The sequence below is a fragment of the Narcine bancroftii genome, chromosome 5 (genome assembly GCF_036971445.1).
Source record: "Narcine bancroftii isolate sNarBan1 chromosome 5, sNarBan1.hap1, whole genome shotgun sequence".
Classification (NCBI taxonomy): Eukaryota; Metazoa; Chordata; class Chondrichthyes; order Torpediniformes; family Narcinidae; genus Narcine; species Narcine bancroftii.
This window is the reverse complement of record NC_091473.1, coordinates 211,030,782-211,053,481: the sequence shown is the minus strand read 5'-3', so window position 1 is coordinate 211,053,481 and position 22,700 is coordinate 211,030,782. Positions and strand designations below refer to the sequence as shown.

Genomic DNA, 22,700 nt, shown 5'->3' with positions numbered 1-22,700 from the left:
CTGAGAGTCTGTTAATAAAAGCCCTACAACACATGTCTGGTCTGTGCCTTTGGCATATCACTCCACGACTCCCATCTTGAGACCCTGCTTGCAGCATCAAATGATAAACTTTTTGACGCTTCCAAACCTTGAACAAATTTCAGGACCACAAATTATTACAAATACCACTGTTAACTGATTTTTCCACCTTCAACACTTTTTCTGTTAGAATTCATTTGTTGTTTACAGTCCAAAAAAGTAGTCTGAAGTTTTTTTAAATTCTTCATAAGATGCATCCACACGTGTCTTAACCATGTTTAATTCTGAACTTATACCAGCATTCATTTGAACCATTTCATTCATTTGAGATGTCAACAAATCCATTCCAGGTTTTATAATAGTTTGAATAACAGCATTCATTTGCATACCCTGCGATTCAATAAAGCTCATCTCTGCTCTCTCTGACATGGTAGCAAAACATGGTAACTGCAGCTCCTGCTGCAACTCAACAGAAGGAATTTTAAAAGTTTTATTGTGAGTCTGGACTCCCAGCGACGGTACCCTGACTTCCTCAGGGGGTCGCCGCTGGTCTCCCTCAGCATCTCGTTGTTTTTTTCATCAATTCATGAAAAAAAACGATTTCTTCAGATTGAAATGCTACCCGATGCATTTCCAACAATGGAGTCGTCTTCCTGTATGCTCCCTCCATTGAAATCGAAAGGCTTTCCAAATCGGGCTCCACTTCTTAGAAACACGCACCTTCTTCCAGAGAACGGGTAATTCCAGCGCCATCCTTCATTTGGTGAGCAATAGATATTTTTTTTCAGCCCCCACAGGCGATCTTTGGGGTTTAGACAATGAAGAGATTGACCCTGGGGCTGTATCAAGTCGTCTAAGCCCCAAATCTTCAGCACTTCAAAAATGTAACTTCTGAACTTGAGGTTTAGTCTTTTTACCATTAGTGGCCATAATAATTCCTTAATAGTTTAAACTAAAATTTAAAAAGTTTAAACTTGAAAACAAAGGATTAAAAAACGGGTATTTAAAAGTCTGGTCAGAGACCAGATAGCCTCCCAAAGTTGGCCAGCTTTGTCCTTCTGGAAAGCATTTCTTTGTGCAGTTTGGGTCACCAAATGAGAGGAAGGTGATAAACAAAATAGAGAGAGTGCAGAGAAGGTTCACGAGAATGTTGACAGGATGGCAGGGTTTGAGTGACAGAGAAAGGCTGAGCAGCCTGGGGCTTTTTTCTCTGGAGCGTAGAAGATTGAGGGGGGATTTGATGGAGGTGTTCAAGATTTTAAAAGGGTCAGAGAGAGTCAACGTGGATAGGCTTTTTTAATTAAGAGTGGGGGATATTCAAACCAGAGGCCATGGTTTGAGATTGCAGGGGGAAAATTATGAAGGGAAATTTCTTCACACAAAGGGTGGTTGGGATGTGGAATAAGCTTCCAGCAGAGGTGGTTGAAGCAAGGTCGTTATTTACATTTAAGGAAAGACTGGATAATTACATGGAGGGGAGAGGATTGGTGGGGTATGGACCAGGTGCTGGTCAGTAGGACTAGGAGGGTGGGGATTTGTTCCGGCATGGACTAGTAGGGCCGAACAGGCTGTATATGGTTATATAGAGGTCGAGATTGCACGTCTTGACTCTACGCCATCTTGCCACGCCCCCCACAAATACCACTGTAGAGGGAAATCATTCCCTGGTGAGTGCTCGGATTATTTAGGACCCTGGGGAGCCCTGCTAGTGCTCCTCCTGATCCCCATAGCTGGAAGCCTTGGGCATGGCTGTGTGTGGGTGCAAAGACGGCGGCGGGAATCCAGTGACGTCCGGGAGCCGAGTGAGGTGGTGGGGAAGGACGGGGGAAGAACACACAAACCTGGAAGTTGGCGGCTGCAAAGTGGAACCTGATGGAGAAAGAAGCATCAAGAGCATTGAACCCGCTTCAAAATGGAGACGGATAGACAGACCGGAAATGACGTCGCGCATAACCTCGCCCATCGGTCAATCAATGTCACTCGTTTCTGTTAGCCCCGCCCTATGAACATTGACAGCTGCAGCAGGGCAACAGCGTGCGGGCGGGTGTCAATCAGAGAAACACAAGCAGCTGGAGCCGCTGGAACCTGAAGCGAATACACGGAAGCGCCGGAGAAACTCACGCAGCATCCAGAGGGATTGAAGGGAACCGTCGTTCCGGAACGTTCTCTCTCTTTCCGTCCTCCTCCTCCATCTCCCCAGCCCCTTCCCTCCCGTCTCCTGTCAGCTCTACCCTCCTTGGTCCCTTTGTCCTCGCCCCATCACTTCTTAGCTTCTTTCTCTTCTCCCCTTCCACGTGGATCCACCTATTACCCCTGACGTTTTATCCTGTGCTCCTCTCCACCGCCTTTTTATTCAGGAAGGGTGAGAGTCCGAGGTTGGCTATGTGAAAGCAGGACTGGGCTAAATGGGACAGGGAAAAGGGAAGAGAGAGAACGCGCCAGGAAACGTTCAGAACTTTTACACAGCCGCTGAGAAGCGGTGTAAAAAAAAATGTCGTGACGAAATTTATGAGCTAAATTCCGTCCTGTCATTTTTCCTCCAAGACCCCTACCGTTTTTACCGACCGCCTGCCGTCTACATTCACCGCAGGCGCTCCTGGTGGCACATTCAGCTCGCGACGGCAACACGGACTTTTAAATCAAAGACATTCGACTGACAGTAAGCAGACAGCCATGATGTGGAGACACTGGCCTGCCTCCGACAGCGTAATGCTAATCAAACCACCTACCACCTTTGCAACAGAAAGGCACTTCCTATTCTTCCGCGGATTTTCGAGACGCAGTTTAATGACGTTTTAAGCCATCGACGTGGTGACGCAGGGCGTCGGACGTCTGCGTTGATGTCCGGGCCATGCTGACCCCACCGACAATTTCGGCCACCGATGAAGTCGGTGTCAACGACCACTCCGGAGGTAAGTATGCAGTTTTTTATTTCGGAATTTTTGGGTTATTTCTGTGTTTATAAAAACCCATAATAGGGGAAGATGGGGGGAGGAAGGAGCTAAGGGGAACTGGAGAAGTCAATGTTAATCCCATGCGTTGGGAGGATGTTGAGAGCGATATCGGGGGCTTTGAACAGAAATGTGGTGAGCATCGATGTTTTATACTGGTCTGATCTGAGCATCATGACCATCAGAGTCATTTAAATGAGACAGCGGTAAGGTGGGCACTAATGGGAGGCCAGAGTCCAACCTTGATTGGCAGGTGATGGGTCCTCCGAAGTTTCAGACAGTGAGGCCACGTGACCCCCTAGAATTCACAATGTTCTAGAGGGGCCATGTGTTCCTCCACAATCCACATAAACAGATGCTGTGAATGAATTTGAGGTGTTGTTCCTCCATTTTGCAGCCCGTTCGCCACATGCAATCATCACCTGTTTTCTGTTGGTCTGTTCTCCATCCCCTGCCATTTCTGTTATTCAGGTGCCTGCCTGTTCTTTATGGTGACGTTTGGATGCAGTTTTTGGCAGAGTGGGTTCTGTTGAGGATTCTGGGTAATAATGCTGTAATTGACCTCCAAAACAAAAGCTGCTGTGAACTTTTGGCATAAAAACATTCAATCCAGTGTTCATAATCAGTTTCTTGCTCTCTCCAGTTTGTTGACTCCTTGAGCTGAATTTCACCCACCAGGTGTCTACCTGTCCATGGTGGCCCTCTTCATAGTTCAGGACAATTCCATGTTGCTGACCATGCCTCCATGTGTGTCATATTGGAACATTCCCCATGGAGAATGCTTTGTTCCCTCTCACTTCACCATCTTCTCGTCACAGGATGAAGAAATCAGTGCATTTCCAAGAATAATGGTTCAGACAATGGCACGTGGTGGTCTAACACTCCGACTGGATACCTCGGGATCGTAGTAGCAACCGGCACATTGAGTGTGTGAACTTGACTTCAGGTGATTGGTGGACATGGAGTGTCAGGTGCCCAGTGATACAGCAGATAAAACACTCCAAAATGAAGCATGCGGTGAGGCGGGGCTTTCTGTGGACTTGCTGGAAGCACATCCCTGCACTCACACTGGGGAGAGGCCATTCCCCTGTTCCGAGTGTGGGGAGGGATTCGCCAGCTCGGAGGCACTTCTGCAACACCAGTGTTTCCCCAGTAGGGGGAGCCCATTCCCCTGCTCTGACTGTGGGAAGAGCTTTCAAACCTCCAAGGACCTGAAGGAGCATGGGTGTGTTCCCCCTGGTGAGAGTCCGTTCACCTGCCGCGTGTGTGGGAAAAGGTTCACCCAATCCTCCAGCCTCCTACAGCACCAGAACAATCACTCCAGGGAGAGATCCTTTAAATGCTGTGTGTGCGGGAAGGAGTTCACTCGATCCTCGCACCTGCTGAGGCACCAGAGTGTTCACACTGGGGAGAAACCATTCACCTGCTCCCTGTGTGGGAAGGGATTCTCTCAGCCCTCCAACCTGCGGATACACAAGCAGGTTCACACTGGGGAGAAACCATTCACTTGCTCCCTGTGTGGGAAGCGGTTCTCTCGGAATTCCGGTCTGCAGGCACACCAGCAGGTTCACACCAGGGAGAAACTGTTCACCTGTCCTCTGTGTGGTAAGAGATTCACCCGGCAATTTGGCCTGCAAGTACACCAACGGGTTCACACTAGGGAGAAACCGTTCGACTGTTCCCTGTGTGGGAAAGGGTTCTCTTGGCCCTCCTGCCTGCAAGCACACCAGCGTGTTCATGCTGGGGAGAAACCATTCACCTGCATCCTGTGTGGAAAGGGGTTCTCTCGGCAATCTTTCCTGTGGGTACACCAGCGGGATCACACTGGGTAGAAACCATATTCCTTGTGGGATGTGTGGAAAAGGATTTTCCCATTTGACTTCTTGGCAAAGCCACTGGAAAATTCACATTGGAGAAAAACTGTTCACCTGCTCCTTGTGCAGAAAAGGGTTCACTCAGCCCTCCAGCCTTGGGGTAGATCAGCGGGTTGGACTGGGGAGAAACAGTTCACCTGTTCCCTGGGTGGGAAAGGGTTCTCTCAGCAATCTGTCCTACAGGTACATCAGGGGGTTAACATGGGGGAAGAAACAGTTCTCCTGAAGAAAGTGCAGAAAGGAATTTGCCCATTTGACTTTTTTGCACGACCACTGGCGAATTCACGCTGGGGAAAAACTGTTCACCTGCTCCCTGTGTGGGAATGGTTTCTTTCAGTCCTCCGCTATGCAGGGGCACCACAGATTTTACACTGGGGAGAAACCATTCACATGGTCCCTGTGGGAGAATGACTTCTCTCCGCAATCCGGCCTCAGGCACACCAGCGGGTTCACTGAGAGAAACTGTTCTCTCTCAGAAAGGGATTGGTCCACTGCACCTCTCTGCAGGGCCACAAGTGTATTTGCACTGAGAGAAATCATTCCCCTGCTCCCTGCTCAGGAAGGAGTTCAATCAGCCTTACGGTCTGTGGGGACACCAGCGAGTTCACACAGGGAGAGAGGTTCAAGGTGGACAGTCAGCATCTTTTCTCTCTGGTAAAAGTGTATGCTAAAGGATGTGTGTTTAAATTGAGGTGGGAGGGTGGAAGGTTAAGGGAGATGTTTGGGGCAATTATTTTACCCAGAGACTATACGTGGAATGGATGACCAGGTATAGTCCGTTCTTGACAGAACCACAAGTATGGAGGGAGATGGATTATTTGCAGGCAGCAGTTTCGTTTGGACATCCTGTTCAGTACAGACATGTGGGCCGAAGGGTCGATGTTTCAGAGGCCACAGGTTTAAGGATTATTATGTTGATGGGGATTTATCCTGCAGTCTGATCCCCTCCCTGTCTCGTTCTCCCCACTCTTATTTGTGCTTCTGCTCTCTTTCCCTTTGGTGTTTGTAATTGATTAAGTTTGTGACTCGACGTTGCATCCTGGACTCTTTCAGATAATGAGGATGTGCAGATGCCGGGATCTAATGCAGGACACAAGTGCTGGAGAAACTCAGGTCATGCAGCGTCCATAGGAAGTAAAAGGCATTCAGCATTTTGGGCCTGAGCCCTTCGCCAGGAGTGCCGAAAATGAAGCAGATGTCTGAATTAAAAAAAGGTTAGGGGAAAGGGGGGAAACCGGGCTTATAGATGGATACTGGTGGGAGGGTAGAAGAGAGAGAGAGATGGGGGAGAGGGCTAAGAAGGAATCTCTCTGATGGGCAAAGGAAGTGAAGGTGGTGGGGAGCTGTAGGAGAGGAAACAGGGATAACAGAAACGAGGTTGATATTGATGCCACCTGGTTGGAGAGGGTCGGGACGGAATACAAGATGCAATGCCCAATAGTGCTGGAGAAACTCAGCAGGACACACAGCAGCCACAGGAAGGGAAAGGCAGTCGGAGTTTCAAATTTTTTGGGCCTTCCACAGGAATGTGGAAAAACAGGCTGTTTCCTGAATGAAAAGGTGTGGGGAGGTGGGACAGGGGAAGCAACACAGGCTAAGATTAGTTGAGGTTGAGGTTGTCAGGAAGGTTAAGGCTGTCGATATTCAAGGTGAGCTAGTAAACTGATTTGATATTAGTGATACAGGAGAGGCCCAAGAGTGGTGGAGGATGAATGCTTCTCAGTCTGGATGCCTGTGACTTATGATGTGCCTCTGAGATCAGTGGTGGGACCACTGTTGTTTCTCATTTCTCAGTGATCTGGATGAGAATATGGTGAATTGGATCAGCAGGTTTGCAGATGACACAAAGATTGGAGGTGAGCAAAACTTGCAGAGGGATTTGGACCAGCTGGAAAAAATGGGATGGAAAATGGCAGATGGAATTTAATGCAGACAAATGTGAGGTGTTGCATTTTGGAAGGGCAAACCAAGAAAGGACATACACGGTAAATGGTAGGGCATTGAAGATTGTGGTAGAACACAGGGATCTGAGAACACAGATATATAATTACCTAACAGCAGCATCACAGGTGGATAGAGCTTTTGGTATATTGGCCTTCATAAATCTAAGTCTGTAAACTCCCTGTTATCTGGATTAAGTGTAGGAGTTGGATGTTGTGGTAAAGTTGTAGAAGAAATTTGTGAGCCAAATTTGGAGTATTGTGTGCAGTTTTGGTCAACTAACTACAGGAAAGATATCAATAACATTGAAAGAGTGCAGAGAAGATTTACTTGGATGTTGCCTGGACTTCAGGAACTGAGTTACAGGGAAAGGTTAAACAGGTCAGGACTTTTTTTTCCCCTGGAGTGTAGAAGGATGGTTGGAGTTTTGATAGTTATTTAAAATTCTGAGGAGTTCAGGCAGAGAAAACATAGGTGAGATACCAACCAGAGGATATGGGTTAAGGATGAAAGGGGAAAAGTTTAAAAGGAGGATTAGGGGATCTTCTACAAGCTATCAACTGAAGTGGTGAATGCAGGCTCTATTTTAATCAATTTTAAGAGTCTGGACATGCACATTAATGGCAGAGGTGTGGAAGGCAATGGACTGGATGCAGGTGTTGTGAGAAAACTGATTCGATGGGTCTCTAAAGCAAGGACTCTGAACTCCGTCTGGTAATAAATTATTTTATTTATAAAAGACGAGCATGGGAAAGTCCCACCGTGAATAAAATAGCATGCATAATTTATAGAGGGGATCTGTCTCTCACACACACTCACAGCGCCTAACCCCCCCCCCCCCATCCCCGACTAAGTGCACTACAGACACTAACTAAAATACTCCCAACCCTAAAACTCTGCACATCTCACCAACAATTTCTCCACCACCGTTCCACAGTACTCAGTCTGGAGTGAAGCAGGGTGGTCCCTCGAAGATAGGAAAGAGGGAGAGCTGAGTACATATGACACCCTTTATAGTGCTGGAAGGGTCCAACCCAGGTAATTTACAGAGAACCAATAGTTCAGTGCCAGCAGTTGTCAATAACAAAAGCCAATGACCCAAGGGCAAGTATAAAGTATTTAAATTGGCCAACGGCAAGGTGGACTCTATTGGCAAGTGATGGATCTTCTAACCAGATAGTGGGTAGTCCTATCATGGGCCAGCCACGTCCTTTCACAATGACTAGGCAGAAAAATAGATGAGAAGGTTGAAGGGCCATTTTCTGTACAGTAATGTTCTATGTTCCTGAAAGGGGGTTTGCAGAAATTGGAAGTCAAATGTTCTTGCCGTCTGGTTGGAGATGGCAAAGACGGAATATCAGCAGTTGTCCTTCCAGTTTGCGGGTGGTGTTGACGATTGGTGTTCCGATGGGGTTTTTCTTGTAGCTCCAGCTCTCTGTGTGTTTGTACAATCCCCAGTTGACTTGCTGCACCTGTTCACTGCATCAAATCTCCTGAGTCACTTCCCCTTTGTACTTGCTGGGCTGGCTGGTATGGACTGGCCCTGTCTGACCTGTACCTCAATGGACATTAAATAAAAATGGCTGTGATGGGAAGATTCTGATCTCATTCTCGACTTTTGAAGCACCTTCTGGGTGACTTTATCTCCAGTTTTAACAGCATGTTGCTGTTGGAATGTCCTTTAAAACTCATTGATTGGTACCTGTGCCCCTGTAATGCTATTATTTGATGACCTGTGGATGACGCACACCAGTGATTTTTGCCTCTTTATTATTCCTAATCTCTATGCAGATCAATTCAACCTTCTGCATCTCAGCGTCCCACCGTCACCCTGATCTCATCCTGAATCAAGGGTGTTTCCCCACCTCCCATATCTTCCAAATTACCTATGATCCCTGCATATTTCATTCTGAATCATCTCAAACATGCAACCATATTTGTGTAATGGCTACAAAATCACATACATTTGGACTGATATCTGATCCCTTTTCTCCAATGCTCTGGCCATTCAGATAAATTGCAATCACACTTGAGGCTATTTTTAATGTGGCTTTTTTTGTGGCTTTGAATTTTTTCTGACCTCCACTTTGACTTTCCCCTTGTCTACCTTTTGGTTCTGTCTCTATTCCACTTCCTTCTGTCATCCTGCAGATAATGCCATTCCCCTGCCAACAGCACTGGCAAACAATCCCCCATGACATTGATCCCGGTCCAGCCCAGGTGTAGACCATCTGGACGGGATGGTGACATATGGGGGATGAAACATGAAGGTGAATACAGAGATAGGTCTGAGGAGCCCTGGCGAGGGGTTGATGGAATATATCTGTGCTCACTTCCTTGATCAGCACGTTACAGAATCCACAAGGGTACTATTTTGCTAGGAAGTGGAGAGGAAATTTCAAGCAGAGAACCGAAGTCATAATATAGTGCAAATAAAAAGAGAGACCCATGATGTCCATCAGAGGGCGGACTTATACCCAACACACTTTCCCCCCACCCCGTGATGTCTAGGCCCTTTCGAACTAATAACATTGCATCGGGCCCAAGACTACACGTGAGAATTAGAATACACCTCATGAGTAATTATAAAAGGGAAAATATTTAATAATATTCAGGGCAGATAATCCTTAAAATGTTCAGGTGGTCTTTCTCTTTTGGAACGCCTCGGTGTGGTTTGTTCTGCCGGTCCTTGCTCGGGATCTGCAGATAATCAAGTTGGCGGCGACTACCCGTCTTCTCTGGCCTTCCTGGCTGCGTGTCTCAATTACTGGACTCCTCGACAGTGGGGGACCAGTGAGGGGACTCTCGCTGAGCGACCTGTGCATGCAGCAGACTACTGGCAACTCGAGCGAGGAACCCGTGGAAGCTGCGGACTGCTGGAGACGAGGTCGAACTGGCTGGAATGGTACCAATAATAACCAGGATCCGAGGAGGAGGTGCCGAGGGCGCTGAAGGTTTCCGGCACGGACCTGAGCTGCACAGTCCTAGAAGTCTCCTGTCTTCAGTCTGGTGCCCTGTCTCCATTCTGAACCCCATCCACTAAGTTGGTCCACTCCCTGACTGTGGTAATCCCCTACTGCGCTCCGCTTTTATCAAGCTTCTCCACATCTTCGTTCACACTGAGCATAGAGCTGATTCCTGACACAGAGGACAGGACGAACTCGTCCCAGTTGGGGAGTCTCAGGAGGTAATGAAGCAACGGGCGCCTGGAAATGATCCGTTTTCCAGCATTAAAACGGACACAAAAAATAGCAACTAAATCACGTGATCTCTATTACCTCATCACACACAGGGTCGGCTCACTCAAGCTTGTTGCTATCTTACACCAATACCCGACTTCGGAAACCAGTCACAAGACCAATCACCACCACGTGTCCCATTCTCCCAGTCGGTTTGGGCAATGGAAATGAAATCATGCTCCCTCACACCTGCGCCCTCAGGGGGAGGGTGACCGCGCTTCTTTTGCAAGAAAAATACGAAAACGTTGGAGAATCTCAGCGGGTCCCGCAGCGTCCACAGGAGGTAAAGATCTATCCCCGACGAGGAGGGCCTGAGCTCTTCAGGTTGTGATAAAAAGTCACCGCGGGGTTTTCTGATCTCCCACTCCTCCAACCCCACTGGCCGGACAAGTGCGAAAACATGATGCTGGAACCTCCACACTGTCCTCTGTTTCCAGCTCCCTTGAACAGCCTGGAATAGATTTAATCCAGTGCAGGAACTGGTCCATTTCCACAGGAGCTGAATTCACAGATACCCTCTCTCTTCCAATGTTTATCCGATCCAATTACTTACCCCCGCCCTCCGGATGAAGGCACCGTGTTCACGCCCTCCTCCGTGAAGACACCCGGTGGGGACAAGGTCGCCTTCAAACCCCACCTTCACACAGAAATGCGCCTCACAGGTCAACGCTATCCCTCCGTCTCCTGCTGCACGTTTACAAATTTAGAAATCGTCATTTTTGTATTTTGTGGACATTTTATTTGCTTTTCCTTTGCGATAAAACATCCACTTGCCTCTAGTTTCCTGATTTAATTAAATCACCCCCACACACTCTCCACAATTCCGTGCTTTCTCCTTAAACGGCAGCAGGAACTGCACCGGTTCGGCTCCGATTGCCCGACCGCAGTGACCCGGACAAAGAGAGAGACTTCTGATTGGTGGAGCGAGGCGCTGGGATTTGTTCGCTCGGGTATCCAACCAGAACGTGTCACCGCAAAATACATCACCAATGACAATCCTTTCTATCTCCAATCCCTCATTAGCATGGGGCGACGGGGCTGCCTATTTGACCAGCGCTCACAGATGTTTGTGGTTATTTCAGTGTTTGAAGGTGATCGAGGAAATGCCTGAGCAGCAGAAACCAGCTCCCAAGAAGGGCGCCAAGAAAGCCTTGGCCAAACCAGCAGGCAAGGCCGGCAAGAAACGCAGGAGGGTGAGGAAGGAGAGTTACTCCATCTACATCTACAAGGTGATGAAGCAGGTTCATCCCGACACCGGGATCTCCTCCAAGGCCATGAGCATCATGAACTCGTTCGTTAACGATATTTTCGAGCGCATCGCGGGCGAGGCTTCCCGCCTGGCCCATTACAACAAGAGGTCAACCATCAGCTCCCGGGAGATCCAGACCGCCGTGCGCTTGCTGCTACCCGGGGAGTTGGCCAAACACGCCGTGTCGGAAGGGACAAAGGCGGTGACCAAGTACACCAGCTCCAAGTAAAGCTTCACAGGGAACTGACCAGACAGACAGAAAACCCAACGGCTCTTTTAAGAGCCACTCACAGTTTCACTGAAAGTGTTGTACCACAGTTTCCATAATAATTTCCGAGCGATTGATTATCCTGAAATTTCTGCTTAACGTGTTTATTCTCACAGTTTATGTTGATCCAAGTTTGCGGTTTCAATGTGGCCTATTTCTGGTGTCGCTGTCGAATTCCTGCCCCCGAAAGGGCCACGGAAACGTTATCACGGTTATAAAACATTTTGACAATCGGGAGTGATTAATGTGGGCAAAATACAAGCGTTTTCACTGTTTAATTGCTACTGTGGGTGCGTTCTATGATCTGAACCCACGCATGATGTTACTGCCCCGAACGCCACCCTTGATCAGTCTGTTCACGGTCTTTTCCCGGAGGGACATTTAAGGCTAATTAATGCTGAGAATCGTTTCCTTTCCTGCATCTGTTACTTCTTGAAATAAATCGGGTAACTCTTTACAGCGATTCTCGGGACATGAATACACACGATGTAAATGTGTCGTGATTGAGTGATCACTGATGAGCAGAAATCACACCAACAATCAGATTCACAACAACTTGTTTTCAGACTCTGCACAGATGAAATTTCACGGCCTTTACACATTTCGGCGTTTGGGGATACGGGCCGTTATTCTCCGCGTTCAACGAGCTGCCGACTGTTCATTGGTTGCTCTCAGAATGGGGACCTCGCTCAGCCAATGACAGTGCGCACTGAAGGTCCAATCATCAGGCTCCCTTTCTATTCCTCCAAAAGGTACAGGAAGGGCGACTGCGACCTCAGCTTCTTACTGGCAGTGAATGAGTTGGTGAAATTATTGAGATGAGTGGACGAGGGAAACCTGGCGGGAAAGCTCAGTCCAAGTCTTTCTCTTCCCGGGCCGGACTGCAGTTCCCCGTGGGCCGTGTTGACAGGCTCCTGAGAAAAGGTAACTATGCTGAGCGGGTGGGCGCCGGAGCCACGGTCTATCTGGCTGCTGTGCTCGAGTACCTGACGGCTGAAATCCTCGAGCTGGCCGGTAACGCGGCCCGGGACAAGACGCACATCATCGCCAGACACCTGCAGCTGGCCGTCCGCAACGACGAGCTCAACAAGCTGCTGGGAGGGGTGAAGTTCACTCAAAACGGCCCAAAATCAAGGCCGGGCTATTGCCTAAAACAACAGACGGAGCAAATAAAGTGAAGCGGCACTCACTATGAAATTTTTACAATAAATATTTATGAACGTTTGTTCGGCCGAAGAGATCGGCATATAATTAAACTTTTAACTGCTTCTTGGGTAAAAAACCCAGGATTTAAACCAACAACAACCGCAAAAAAGCGACATCCTTGGGGACAAGCGACTGGACACAGACACGGGTGTAGAGGGATTATCTAAATCCGGCACTACCTGACGGTCCACCGCGGTGAGATAGCTGAGTAGTCGATTCTGTGACGTTAAATCAGTGAGGTTTGGAGTTGATCTTGGCATCGACCGAGGACATCCTAAAGTCTCCTTTAAAAACACCCACACCAATATCACAGGGTTGGGAGGATAACTTCCATACGAGTCATGGACCCGAAACCAGCGTGACGGACTGCGCTATTTCCGTTTTAACAGAAGCCGGTAGACCTAGAAACAAATTCGGATTTAGGACGACACAGCCCTTTATCAAAATTGTGGCTCTAAAAAGAGCCTTTTTGGTACTTGGTGCCGAGGCCGGGTTCAGGCGCGCTCCCCGCGGATGCGGCGGGCCAGCTGGATGTCTTTGGGCATAATGGTGACGCGCTTGGCGTGGATGGCGCACAGATTGGTGTCCTCGAAGAGCCCCACCAGGTAAGCCTCGCTCGCCTCCTGCAGGGCCATGACGGCCGAGCTCTGGAAGCGCAGGTCCGTCTTGAAGTCCTGAGCGATCTCCCGCACCAGGCGCTGGAAGGGCAGTTTACGGATCAACAGCTCGGTGGATTTCTGGTAGCGCCGGATCTCCCTCAGAGCCACGGTGCCAGGTCGGTAGCGATGAGGCTTCTTCACTCCGCCCGTGGCCGGAGCGCTCTTTCGCGCCGCTTTGGTGGCTAACTGTTTGCGAGGAGCTTTCCCTCCGGTCGATTTGCGCGCCGTCTGCTTGGTCCGGGCCATTCCGTTTCAACAGCACAATCAGAAACAGGAGAACTTGAATGATGAAATCGGCTCAGGCTCTGACTTATAAACAATTGATGAAGATCCGCCCCATCGCTCTGAATGGCTGGAGCAGAGATGGAAATCATCGTGTTCCAGGGCTGTGATTGGCTCCATCATCATATGACTAAGGAGCCGTTTCAGATCTGCAGCGCAAATGGAACATTGACCCTGATAAAGTTTGTGACTGAGAACCAGAGAGAGAGAGAGAGAGAGAGAGAAACACTGGCTGCAGTGGGATTGGCTGTAGTTTATTTTCAAATCACCCGCCAATTTTGGAGAACGATTTGATGGAAACCGGTTCTCCCTGATTCAACCAATGTGTCTGAAATTGGGCTGCGAATGGACTGAACTGCTGCTGAAGCGGATGGAATTCAGCTCTGGCGGAGGCTGGAGAAAAGCGACCGTTTTAGTGACACCGCAATATAAATTGTGTGGGTCAGAGAGCGGAGATCGCCTCGAGGGAAACCGGCTGTAGATTACCCCTCATTCTTTAAATCCACCATGAATATCGACATTATCTACTCTTTCCTCGTCAGATAACCCCTGATTATTGTGGGATTCGAAATGCACGAATGAAGAATTTCTAAAGCACAATTAATTACATTTTATTTTTAAAATATTATTGGATATAATTAGAACATTAATAGACATACATGGGCTAAAATATAAGTAGATAGTTTGTACTTTTCAAATAATACCTTCATTTATGTATAAATTGTTTGTACCCTCGTCAAACCCATTTTATAAAAGTACAACAGAAAATCAATAAATTGAACGCCTTCCTCTCAAGGCAGTTGGTTCAGTCCAAACTTCCAGATTTTCCACGGATTTCTGAAACGAATGTTCCTGATTTGTTTTTATTTCAAATGTTGTCTATTTAAATTTGAACGAGAATAAGTCCAAATAAGAAAATTGCCCCTGAATTAGTTCAAATTAATATTTTAATTCCCATTGCTGGTTACTTACTCCCTGTGAAGCGGTGGGTGGCTCTTAGAAGAGCCTTTGTTTTGTTGTGTGGAAAAGGACAGAGTTCTTCAGCCGCCGAAGCCATAGAGAGTGCGGCCCTGGCGTTTCAGAGCGTACACCACATCCATGGCGGTGACCGTCTTGCGCTTGGCGTGCTCGGTGTAGGTGACGGCATCCCTGATCACATTCTCCAGGAAAACCTTCAGCACCCCGCGAGTCTCCTCATAGATCAGCCCCGAGATGCGCTTGACTCCGCCACGCCGAGCCAGGCGGCGGATGGCGGGTTTCGTGATGCCCTGGATGTTATCACGGAGAACTTTACGGTGCCGCTTGGCTCCGCCTTTGCCCAGTCCTTTACCTCCTTTTCCTCTACCAGACATGGTCCCACTCACTGAAGTCGATGATCAATGACAACCCCACTGCTGCCGACCCCTTTTATACACAGCGCCCCGACCTGGCTGAGGACGCGCAGTGAAGGGGAGGGGAGGAGACAGAGTCAGAGTGACAGACAGGGCAGAGAGCGGCCTCTCATCTTCCGCCCCGGCCCCGGAAATCGCTAATTTCCAACCGTGATCTGCAGCAGAACAGAAACAGCGACCGCGAACAACACACACGGGGTTACATTTTTTCCGATTTCCTGAAATACGAAAGCTTTAAATAAGCGCCGTTACAATTATACCAGCGGTGATATTCCCGCTGAAGCTCTGCGCCTTCATTAATATACGAAGAAGTCAAGGGTACATTAGGAGCAGGAGACGGCCATTCGGCCCAACGCTATGGCTGTTCAATCAAATCAGACCAGATCTGCACTTAGACTCGGCATCATTTCCCGTAACCTTTAATCCCCCTTTTTAAAAATCTCTAATGCGGCAGCTTCACTGGTCAGAGAATTCCGCGGATTCACTTCCCTCAGGAAGAAGGCATTTCCTCATCTCCATCTCAAATCTACTCCCCAAATCTTCACAACGTGCCTCCCGGATCCCGTCTCCTTCCGTTTACACCCCTGGACCCTGTTCCTGTCCCCACACCTCCCCTCCTTGGTGAACAATCACCTTAACCCAGCTGATATGGGAAGCCTCCCTGATTTGGCTGCAGATTCTGAGGAAGAATTCTCCCTCTTTGTCCCCGTCTCATTCTCCCCCAGAATCTGCCTGAAGGAATTGTTGATGAACGGAGACAGCACCCGATCACATCCCCAGACCGAGTGAGGCTGGTCCCGGACATCTCGTTCTCGGGATTTTGTTTGGACACTGGGGCCGGGCGGGTGCAGAGAATGTGGTGGAGTTAACGGGGATAGCAAGGCTTCGCGTGAATGATTCCCCGTTGGAATGTGAACGCGGTGCCGGGACAGGAGTGACGTGACTGGGATGCAGCTCTTCACTGAGGGATGTGAATGGCTCTGAGAAGAGCCGTTGGGGTCAGGAGTTTACACGTTGAGCTTTTTCTTTCACTTCTTGGCCGCTGCCTTGGGTTTAGATTTCGGCCGGGCCCTGGATTTTACAACCTTTTTGGTCGCTTTCACCTTGGTGACTTTGGCCTTCGGGGGGCTCTGGAACTTCTTCGGGGTCGCCTTCTTGGCCATTGGCTTCTTGGCCGCCGTCTTTTTAGCCGCGGGTTTCTTGGAGGGAGATTTCTTGATGACTGGTCTTTTGGCCGAAGATTTCTTTGCCACCGACTTCCTGGACTTCGACGCCGTGGCCGCTGGTTTCTTCGCTTTCTTTGCCAATGTCACTGTCCTTTCTTTCTTCCCGGCCTTGAAGTGACCCGACAAGCCCGAGCCTTTGCATTGAACCAGGAGGCCGCTGTCCAATTTTCTCTTGATGCTCGTCTTGATGTGCGAGGCGGACTTGTGCACATCGACGCCGCCGTCGGCCAGAGCCTTCTTTATGGCGAAGTAGGACATCCCCCCGCGCTCACGGCAATTCGCCACAATCTTGTCGATCTGATCGCCCAGCTTGGGACCGGCTGGCTTGGGCCGAGCGGGCGCCTTTTTCTTCTTGGGAGCCTTGGTTTGGGCGCCGGGAGCAGCAGGAGGAGCCGCTTCGGCCGCTGCGATCTCAGTCATGTTAGCGACTCTACACCAATTCTCTCCGAGTTTCAGAACTGAGTGAGAAATGAAGCGGGAGGCGGCGGCACAGAGCAACTTAAAGGCAGCGAGCGGACGGGGTGGAGACATCCTGCTGTCAGCTCCCGCCACTACCGCCTCTCTGTGTTTCTGTCCCCTCCAAAATTCTCCCATTCCTATTAACATCGGAAACCCCGGAGTCCCGGACTCATCCTGGACCGTCCCGAGCACCGAATGTTTGTTGTAAAGGGATTTTGATCCAAATTCAATGAGACACTTCCCGTTTAAACCCGTTTCATTGCAGCACCGACCGCGTTCTCTCCCCCAATCACTGACATGTTTCCTGCTTTCCGATAGAAATATTAAAACCAACCAAAACTTTGTCGTTCATTCCCACTTCAGCACTGAGCTGGGGCCGGCGCTATCCGGTGATAGGGAAATCTTGTCATCTTTCACACGAGGGGGCGGCAAATCCGGCGCTAAGGTCGGATCCACAAACACAGTGACTCCAGTCAAAGACACCGCCCCTTGAACACAGTCTCTCTGACACAATGTTCCCCTCTGCACCTTCTCAGCACAAACAGTAGACGGGAGCACAGTTCCCAGCACCGGTTTACTCGTCTCGACTGCGGATTCTCGTGAGTTCCTTGTGGTTTCCCAGCTCAGACAATGTTAAAGTATTTTTTTTTACATTTTACTTAAAGTTAACACATATATAACAATTAATAAAAATCATATATCACACTATTTAAAACTTAAATAAATACATGTTGATTTATATAAAAGAAAAGAGTAAAAAACCTACATAGAAAAAAAATCTGAATCCTGACTAATCCCTCCCTGCCAACCCCCAAGCCCCACTACCCCTACTAAAACAGCATCAAAATTACTAAAATATAAAATAAACATTATTATATATTGAATGCTGAAAGATTTTAAAAAAACATTTCCCTAAAAACACATTATTTATTTTTGAGGGTAAGCATATGGGGTCCAAATCAGTAAAAATATAGAATATTTCCCCCTCAAATTATATGTATTTTTTTCTAATAGAATGCAACTTTGAACCTCTGTTTGCCATCTTCTTAATGTCAATCAAACAGCTGATTTCAAAGTGAGAGCAATACATTTCCTTGCTATCACTAAAGCTGATTTAACTAATTTCAATTGAAAATCTGATAAAATATAATTTAGGAGTTAAATTCTCAAAATTTCTGTAATGGAGGATTTAAACCATGTTTTTGCTTATGCAAGGCTGAGTATCAGTAACCTACTTTGAGAATAATGTAAGAAGCAGCAGGATTAAGCTAAATTCCACCATGAGGCCCAGAGATGCAGTTATCTGACAAAAAGACATCTGGTACCAAGAACGTTTCATCTTCCTGCTTGTTAGCTGGTTGCTATTTGAGATTGATGGGATTATTGGTCACAGACTGTCAGGCGAGACCCTGAAGCTAAGTAAACCAGTGTATTCAAAGTGATAAGCTAGAGAGTTGTGGTATTTGATAGAAGCCGAGGCGTGCTCGGTTATCTTTTTTTTGCGCAAGTGCTTGAGTCAGCAATTTTTGGGTAATATAAGCCGTGGTCCCACTGCTGAAGTTACAGACTCTCTGAGGGGTGGAAACATCTCTCAGCAAGAAGAAGAACTTCTAGAGTCCATCCAACATCCCAGTCGGGGGAGGTGGAGAAGCTGCTACTGGCACCCCAACAACCTACTACAAGTGTGCAGTCATTGCCTTGCTTCGGCAATTGGGACCAGTCCAGGCATTGATAAGTATAATTGGGAAGGGCTTGCATATTATAGTTTGAAATCAGCTTTAGATTTAGTAATAAAGATTTGTATAAACTGAAGTGCTCTCGGCGTGTGTCCCTGTTTTCTTTTGGTAGCTCAAACACTGTGACCAATCTAAAAAGAACAAAGTGAGAGGTACAAGTTTACCCAGGACAATTGGCGTAGTCAGCAGGATTGGTCTCGAGATGTTTCTCCGAAAGAAAGAGGTGAGGCCTGAGCAGATCTTGATTCCGGGATGGACTTCCAAAGACAATGGGTTTGGCATGTTGGCCAATACCCTGCCTTTGTTGGGACCACCCATTAGTTGGGATGAGAGGTTAGATCCATCAAGTGCGCCTCTGGGAGAGCGGGTTGCCACTCTCCTTCGAGAGAGTAAATTTCCTGATAAAAAGGGGATGCTGAGGGATGGTTTTTGGCTGCTGGCCACATCCTTACGACACGCCGTTCAGCGTGAAGCAGTATTAGTTCAGCGAGAAGTAGAATCCCAGCACAAGAGAGATCAACTAGAGGAGGAGATAGAAGCCATGCGACAATGCTGTTCCATAATGTTAAAAACAAAAGTACCTTTAAAGAAATTGCTCGAGACAAATATTGAGAACAAAGAACATTTATTAAAACAACAATGCAAAGTTGGGTGCTTCCCCTTACCCTGGGAATACACACATACACTGGGACTCACCCAACTTTTATACAGTAAATTTCAGTATCAGAATACCCTCCCCCTTACATTCTTCTGCCCCCTGGATGGGTTTGGCAGAGGCAATCCTTCCTGCCTACGTGCAGTTTCAGTATACTTGGAGAACCAGGGGGTATCCTGTCGGTGTCTTCTCATGCCATTATTCCCATTGTCCTTATTCACAACCTTGCCCTTGTCCCCATTCACACCTTCCCGACTCTCAGGGCTACAGTCCCTTCATATGCAGGGTTCGTTAATCTTGTCTAGGGTTTACTAGTTAACTATTGCATACTTGAAAAATCTGTGTATGGCTTACTAATTATATATGTATAACTTGCTAATACAGTCTAAGGTTTTCTAATTATTTATGCAAGCCATGCTAATTCTATCTGGGGCTTGGCGACCCTTATCTCGTTCAGACTAACTCTACTTCTATTCTCAATTGTCTGTCCTTATCTCCTTCATTCAGTGAACTTGCTGCTTCTGTCTGAAGGGCTAGGAGATTCTTATCTTACTCAGACAGTGTCAGCTTCCTGCCTTCTAATATCCATGTCTCATGTTGTTTGTACTGGCTTCATTCATTTACTTATGTATCAATTTTATTTTCTTCATTTCTTCATGTTCATATTGCAATATCAGTTTTTCTCATCTCTCACAATCCTCACTTTTCTTTTAGATCAGTAATACTGATCTCACACAATGATCAGTGTTACTGATCTCAGTGTTACTGGTCTCTCACAATCCTCCGTTTTCTTTTAGATCAGTATTACTGATGTGATAAAGTGGAACGTGGTGGTTTTCCCAGCTGGTCGATAAATGGATAGCAGTCTCCATGTCCTCAGAAAGATGTTGGGAACCGTACATCCTTTGGGTGAAAGTGTTCTGACGAAAGGGTTGATGAGTTAAACGATGTGCACAAGTCTGTATGTAGGGAAGCAGTAAGATGGTGAGAATAATGAGTCCAGCTGTTAAAAGGGTTGCGAGTATCAGACTCCAGTAACCGGTGAAAAGTCCAGTCCATCCCACAGAGGACCGAGGTTGCAAAGTATGTACCTGGGCATGGGAACTTTTTCGACGTCCTGAAGAAGTGTTCTTAACCGCCTGCCCGTTGTGAGTAGTGTCTTTAAGGAGTCTTTCACAAGTGCTGCCTTCAGCAGCGAAGCTGTAATCGAGAGGCAGGCGGTGTTGTTGAAGTGTGCTTGGTAAATGTTGTTTATCTTCAGCCCGTAACCTCAGGGCCATTGTGTTCTGTTGGATAATGATGCCCAAGGCTGCATGGAGTCTGATTAGATGTTTCAGATGGCAAGGAGCGTTAGCGATCTGTAGCCGCTGTTGCCGTTTATAACTGGAACTTCCCTTAACGATGCAATGGTAAGGATTCTGAATGCTGGAGGAACCCAAAGGATGTTTGAGAAAAGACCAGTCTGGGGAGGATTGTGCATTACGATTAGAGATGTGTGTTACAGTATGAGTATAATTGAAGTTGTGAGTCAAAGCCTGTCTGTGTACATTAGCAAACGTCTTCTCTCTCTCTCGCTGACAGGTGCATTGGTTACTAACATTCAGTGTGTCTTTGTCATATCGCTCTCTTTGTGCTACAGGTTTAGAACTCATACCTTTAATATCTATGTGGGAAGTTAAGTGAAGGTCGCTACAGCTGTTCTGGTCCCCTGGTCCATATTGGAATCCCTTATTAAAGCATATCTCACTATGGCTAAAAACTAAATCTGCACCTTGTCTAAACTCTAAAGGAAAAAAATTGTGACCTCTGCTGCCCCTATTCCAGGAGAACTTAATAGATTGCGAGTAATTAAGTGATGTCCCAGAAATGGAGAAGCAACAATTAAACAATACAATAAAGAATAAAAACAACATTACGGCACTTTTTCACGGCGTAGTGTAAGTTTCAGGTCAGAAGGATGAGTCACTGCACGCCAGGTGGAGGGTTGAGTTTGACTGTCGTGATCCTGTGGTTCGGTAGCTGGTTTAATCCGTTGGATGTGGGTCCAGCCTTTTTCTCTCGATCGCACGGCAGCATCTGAAATCAAAAATACACAGTAGGGACCATCCCAGGCAGGTTTCAGTTGGTTATCTTGCCATGCTTTGACATAAACCTGTGAGAGATGAGAAAACTGATCTAAAATTATGAACATGAAGGAAACTAAAATTCATACATTAGTAAATGAATGTAACCAGTACAAACAGGATGAGCTTGGGAATTAGGATGCAGGAAAGCAGAGTCAGCACATTTTAAATAAGAATCTTCTAGTCTTTGTGACAAGATCAATGAGCCCACCATATGAATAAGATAAGGAGCGGTAAGGAACAATAGAGTGTAGGAAGTTGAGGTAGTCTGGATGAGATAAGGGTCTCCTAGCCCTAGACAGAAATACCAAGTTCTACATATCTAATTAGTTAACCTTACATAGATTTACAAAGTTATACATATTAAATTAATTAACCCTAGACAGGATTAGCGAACTCTGCATATCAAGAGACTGTAGCTCCGAGAATCAGGAAGGTGTGAATAAGGACAATAACATGAAGGGACACCGACAGGATACCCCCTGGTCCACCAAGTGCACAGAAACAGCACGTAGGCAGGATTGCCTAATGCCAAACCTCTCCAGCAGGAGGCAGAAGAATGTAAGGGGGGGGGGTTATTCCTATACTGAGATAAACTGTATAAAAATTGGGTGAGCCCCAGTGTATGTGTGAATTCCCAGGGTAAGGGGAAGCACCCAACTTTGCATTGTTGTATAATAAATGTTCTTTGTTCTCAATTTTTGTCTCGAGCAATTTCTTTAAAGGTACTTCTATTTCTAACAAATGGGGGATCGTCCGGGATCACACTCCCTCCACTGACAGAGTGCCCGACGACGAGAGTAGGTGCACCCCAGCTGATTCAGCTGGACTCACAGACGATGGGTGGCTGGTCAGTGGAAGAAGCGAGTGATATCCGAGAAGAGGCATTGAGAACAAACGACGGAAGGAAGCACGCTAGAGCATTGCTACTGGAACTCGGTAAGAGGAATTTGCCTATCAGTATGGGAAGTGTGGGTAGCAAGGAAGAGAGTCCTGGTAAAGGATGTGAGAATCAGATAACTACGTACAGCCCGCCTGGGTTGATGTTATCTGAGTGGGGCACGAAAAGGACCCGTGGAAAGGACAAACTGACCATGGTCAGGTATTGTTGTAGGGACTGGGTTAAATGCCCGATTAAAGGGAGCTCCGTGTACTGGCCAAAGCTCGGATCCGAGGATGACTGGATGTGTCAAGCTTTGAACATCTGGCTCTATCAAAACCAGAGAGATAACCTAGAGAGCAGGGAATATGCAGCCTGCTGGCTCAGGGGATCGTGAGATCAATTGGTTTTGAAAGAAAAAGAGTACAAGGAAAAGAGAGAGGAGGAACCTTTTGTCCCTGAACCACAAGGGTGGGATGTGCTTACATTCCCTCCCTCCACCTTATGTTCCTCCTATGCCGGCTCCTATCTTTCCTCCCCCTC

At 47.4% G+C, this 22,700-nt stretch overlaps 6 protein-coding genes across 6 annotated transcripts; 3 read left to right on the top strand and 3 right to left on the bottom strand.

Moving 5' to 3' along the window:
* Positions 1–2,812: 2,812 nt before the first annotated feature.
* On the top strand, positions 2,813–5,557 carry LOC138764709 (zinc finger protein 235-like). Its single transcript, XM_069940962.1, has 2 exons — positions 2,813–2,930; positions 3,788–5,557. The coding sequence occupies exon 2, from the start codon at positions 3,929–3,931 to the stop codon at positions 4,799–4,801; it is 873 nt and encodes a 290-aa protein (XP_069797063.1). The 5' UTR covers positions 2,813–2,930; positions 3,788–3,928; the 3' UTR covers positions 4,802–5,557.
* Positions 5,558–10,189: 4,632 nt separating this feature from the next.
* Positions 10,190–11,981, top strand: LOC138764716 (histone H2B 1/2-like). The gene is made up of 2 exons (XM_069940970.1): positions 10,190–10,306; positions 11,106–11,981. The coding sequence occupies exons 1-2, from the start codon at positions 10,199–10,201 to the stop codon at positions 11,499–11,501; spliced, it is 504 nt and encodes a 167-aa protein (XP_069797071.1). The 5' UTR covers positions 10,190–10,198; the 3' UTR covers positions 11,502–11,981.
* On the bottom strand, positions 11,629–13,695 carry LOC138764721 (histone H3). Its single transcript, XM_069940975.1, has one exon. The coding sequence runs from the start codon at positions 13,649–13,651 to the stop codon at positions 13,241–13,243; it is 411 nt and encodes a 136-aa protein (XP_069797076.1). The 5' UTR covers positions 13,652–13,695; the 3' UTR covers positions 11,629–13,240.
* LOC138764730 (histone H2A type 2-B-like) lies at positions 12,278–13,281 on the top strand. Its single transcript, XM_069940983.1, has one exon. It carries the CDS (start codon positions 12,359–12,361, stop codon positions 12,716–12,718), a length of 360 nt encoding a protein of 119 aa, XP_069797084.1. The 5' UTR covers positions 12,278–12,358; the 3' UTR covers positions 12,719–13,281.
* A 578-nt stretch (positions 13,696–14,273) lies between the features above and the next one.
* Positions 14,274–15,043, bottom strand: LOC138764731 (histone H4). The gene has a single exon (XM_069940984.1). The coding sequence runs from the start codon at positions 15,037–15,039 to the stop codon at positions 14,728–14,730; it is 312 nt and encodes a 103-aa protein (XP_069797085.1). The 5' UTR covers positions 15,040–15,043; the 3' UTR covers positions 14,274–14,727.
* A 1,063-nt stretch (positions 15,044–16,106) lies between these two features.
* On the bottom strand, positions 16,107–16,780 carry LOC138764715 (histone H1-like). Its single transcript, XM_069940969.1, has one exon. It carries the CDS (start codon positions 16,722–16,724, stop codon positions 16,107–16,109), a length of 618 nt encoding a protein of 205 aa, XP_069797070.1. The 5' UTR covers positions 16,725–16,780.
* Between the last annotated feature and the right edge of the window lie 5,920 nt (positions 16,781–22,700).

Excerpts from the sequence above, each read along its gene's own strand:
- LOC138764709 (XM_069940962.1), top strand. The coding sequence starts at position 3,929 with ATGGAGTGTCAGGTGCCCAGTGATACAGCAGATAAAACACTCCAAAAT.
- LOC138764721 (XM_069940975.1), bottom strand. The coding sequence starts at position 13,651 with ATGGCCCGGACCAAGCAGACGGCGCGCAAATCGACCGGAGGGAAAGCT.
- LOC138764716 (XM_069940970.1), top strand. The coding sequence starts at position 10,199 with ATGCTCCCTCACACCTGCGCCCTCAGGGGGAGGGTGACCGCGCTTCTT. Across the intron at positions 10,307-11,105 it reads TCCCGCAGCGTCCACAGGAG|TGTTTGAAGGTGATCGAGGA; the intron begins GTAAAGATCTAT and ends TGGTTATTTCAG.
- LOC138764715 (XM_069940969.1), bottom strand. The coding sequence starts at position 16,724 with ATGACTGAGATCGCAGCGGCCGAAGCGGCTCCTCCTGCTGCTCCCGGC.
- LOC138764730 (XM_069940983.1), top strand. The coding sequence starts at position 12,359 with ATGAGTGGACGAGGGAAACCTGGCGGGAAAGCTCAGTCCAAGTCTTTC.
- LOC138764731 (XM_069940984.1), bottom strand. The coding sequence starts at position 15,039 with ATGTCTGGTAGAGGAAAAGGAGGTAAAGGACTGGGCAAAGGCGGAGCC.